The sequence below is a fragment of the Asparagus officinalis genome, chromosome 8 (genome assembly GCF_001876935.1).
Source record: "Asparagus officinalis chromosome 8, Aspof.V1, whole genome shotgun sequence".
NCBI classification, from domain to species: domain Eukaryota; kingdom Viridiplantae; phylum Streptophyta; class Magnoliopsida; order Asparagales; family Asparagaceae; genus Asparagus; species Asparagus officinalis.
This window is the reverse complement of record NC_033801.1, coordinates 119790203-119792323: the sequence shown is the minus strand read 5'-3', so window position 1 is coordinate 119792323 and position 2121 is coordinate 119790203. Positions and strand designations below refer to the sequence as shown.

At 35.6% G+C, this 2121-nt stretch overlaps 1 protein-coding gene across 1 annotated transcript; it reads right to left on the bottom strand.

Moving 5' to 3' along the window:
- On the bottom strand, positions 1-564 carry LOC109820650 (glutaredoxin-C1-like). Its single transcript, XM_020386830.1, has one exon. It carries the CDS (start codon positions 548-550, stop codon positions 233-235), a length of 318 nt encoding a protein of 105 aa, XP_020242419.1. The 5' UTR covers positions 551-564; the 3' UTR covers positions 1-232.

Sequence of the window (2121 nt, the reverse complement as noted above, 5' to 3'; positions counted from 1 at the left end):
AATTCGCAACTTGGATATTTATTGATCAAGTTCATTATATAAGTTCCTGAAAATCATAAGAGTAGAGAAACACAAAGGAAAGAAAGATGAAAGCCTTATTTTCTTATTCGCAGCACAAGTTCTAGTATAACTCTCTGCAATACGCTTGCAACTCTCATATGTTACAAGTCCTTATCCGCTCATTATGATTTCGATAGTAACGTCATCATATTATCTGATGTTTTTGTCATAATTAGAGCCAGATAGCACCTGCATCTCTGAGCAAGGGGAGAAGGCTACCCCCTAAATGAAGGGCCATAATCTTGTCAGTAGACCCAATAAGCCTACCTCCAATGAAAACTGCAGGCACCGATGAATTACTATTTCGCCCAAGGAGACGGCTGAGTGCCCTCTCTATCTCCCTCCCATCCATCTCCTCATCGATCTCATGAACAACGGTTTTTACACCGAGGTCAGAGAAAAGTCTTTTTATAGTGTGGCACATGCAACATGAGCTCTTGCTGAAGATCACTACTGCACTCTCAGAAGCTAAATCCTTCACAGTCTCCATTTTTTTTCCCTTCCTTTTTTGAATGAGTTGAGGTCCTTCGGTGAGCATTTATACACCCAGAAAAGTGTAGATTTGAAATATGAAGGGTGAGGTTAATTTGTTTTTGGCATATCTTGTTATTTACAAAGTACCCATCTGATCATTGAGCACTGTTAGGGACACGCTTTCTTGGTGCGAAAAACTTTAAATTTGTTCTATAGATGCTTACACTTTCAAATCACATAACATCCTAATGTCTAACCATATATCTTTAAACAAAGCAGAAACATGGGGTCTCAAGTTTTTATTATGACGTATGTTAGTGTTCATCACAGGTTATTATTATTATGACCCCAGCAGTCAATATCATTTTTAGTCTATCTATAGCTACGAACACGTGATCATATATTCGAAAGAATATATTGATAGGTTTTTCACATCAACTCGTCTTAACATTTCTAGATTTATTCTTAAGTTGAAGTATATCTTCTATATATCTTATTCTATCTGAGAATACTTTTATGATATCAACTATGTTGGACCTGAGATGCTGCTAGAATCAATATAAAACTATAATTCCCAATCCTCACAATAACTTCAGAGTTTTGGTGTAATGGTAGATGGAATAAATTTATGAAGGTATCAGAGCAATCCATGTTCAAATCTCACCGGCCATAAATTTAAAATGGATTTTCTAAAAATTAATATTGCTGTGTGAGTCCAGGTTCTCGTCTAACCTAACTCTTCACAATGAATAACACCTAGCTCTAGCTAGGCCTAATTCATCAATTCATAACTTAAAAATAAGTTTAAATTGATAAAAATAAATAACAATTAAGCGCAATATAAAAAATATGTTATAATCCTAGCACCCCTTGAAGGTTGATGATCGGATGATGAAAAACAAATATCAAGGGCGCTTTCTAAAAAGACAGAGTAATATCATTTCACTAATTTGAACCCCCCTCTCCCTCTCTCTCTCTCTCTCTCTCTCTCTCTCTCCGTCTAACCTAACTCTTCACAATGAATAACACCTAGCTCTAGCTAGGCCTAATTCATCAATTCATAACTTAAAAATAAGTTTAAATTGATAAAAATAAATAACAATTAAGCGCAATATAAAAAATATGTTATAATCCTAGCACCCCTTGAAGGTTGATGATCGGATGATGAAAAACAAATATCAAGGGCGCTTTCTAAAAAGACAGAGTAATATCATTTCACTAATTTAACCCCCCCCCTCCCTCTCTCTCTCTCTCTCTCTCTCTCTCTCTCTCTCTCTCTCTCTCTCTCTCAATTAGATCAGAAATATCACTGGAAATCATAAGGAAAGATCCTATATACCATCGGTAATGAATGGCAAAGACTGAGTCCAAAAAAATTAAACATCGCAAATTTGTCACTTAAAGGCTGAGTAAGATCCTTTCATTAAGTTAAAACCCTAGGTCGTTTTTCCTCTTCCTTTTCTCTCTCTCTCTCTATTAGATCAAGAATATCACTGGAAACCATAAGGAAAGAGCCCGTATACCTTCCGTAATGAATGACTAAGATTGAGTCCAAAAAAAAAAGATTAAACATTGCAAATCTGACAC

Excerpts from the sequence above, each read along its gene's own strand:
- LOC109820650 (XM_020386830.1), bottom strand. The coding sequence starts at position 550 with ATGGAGACTGTGAAGGATTTAGCTTCTGAGAGTGCAGTAGTGATCTTC.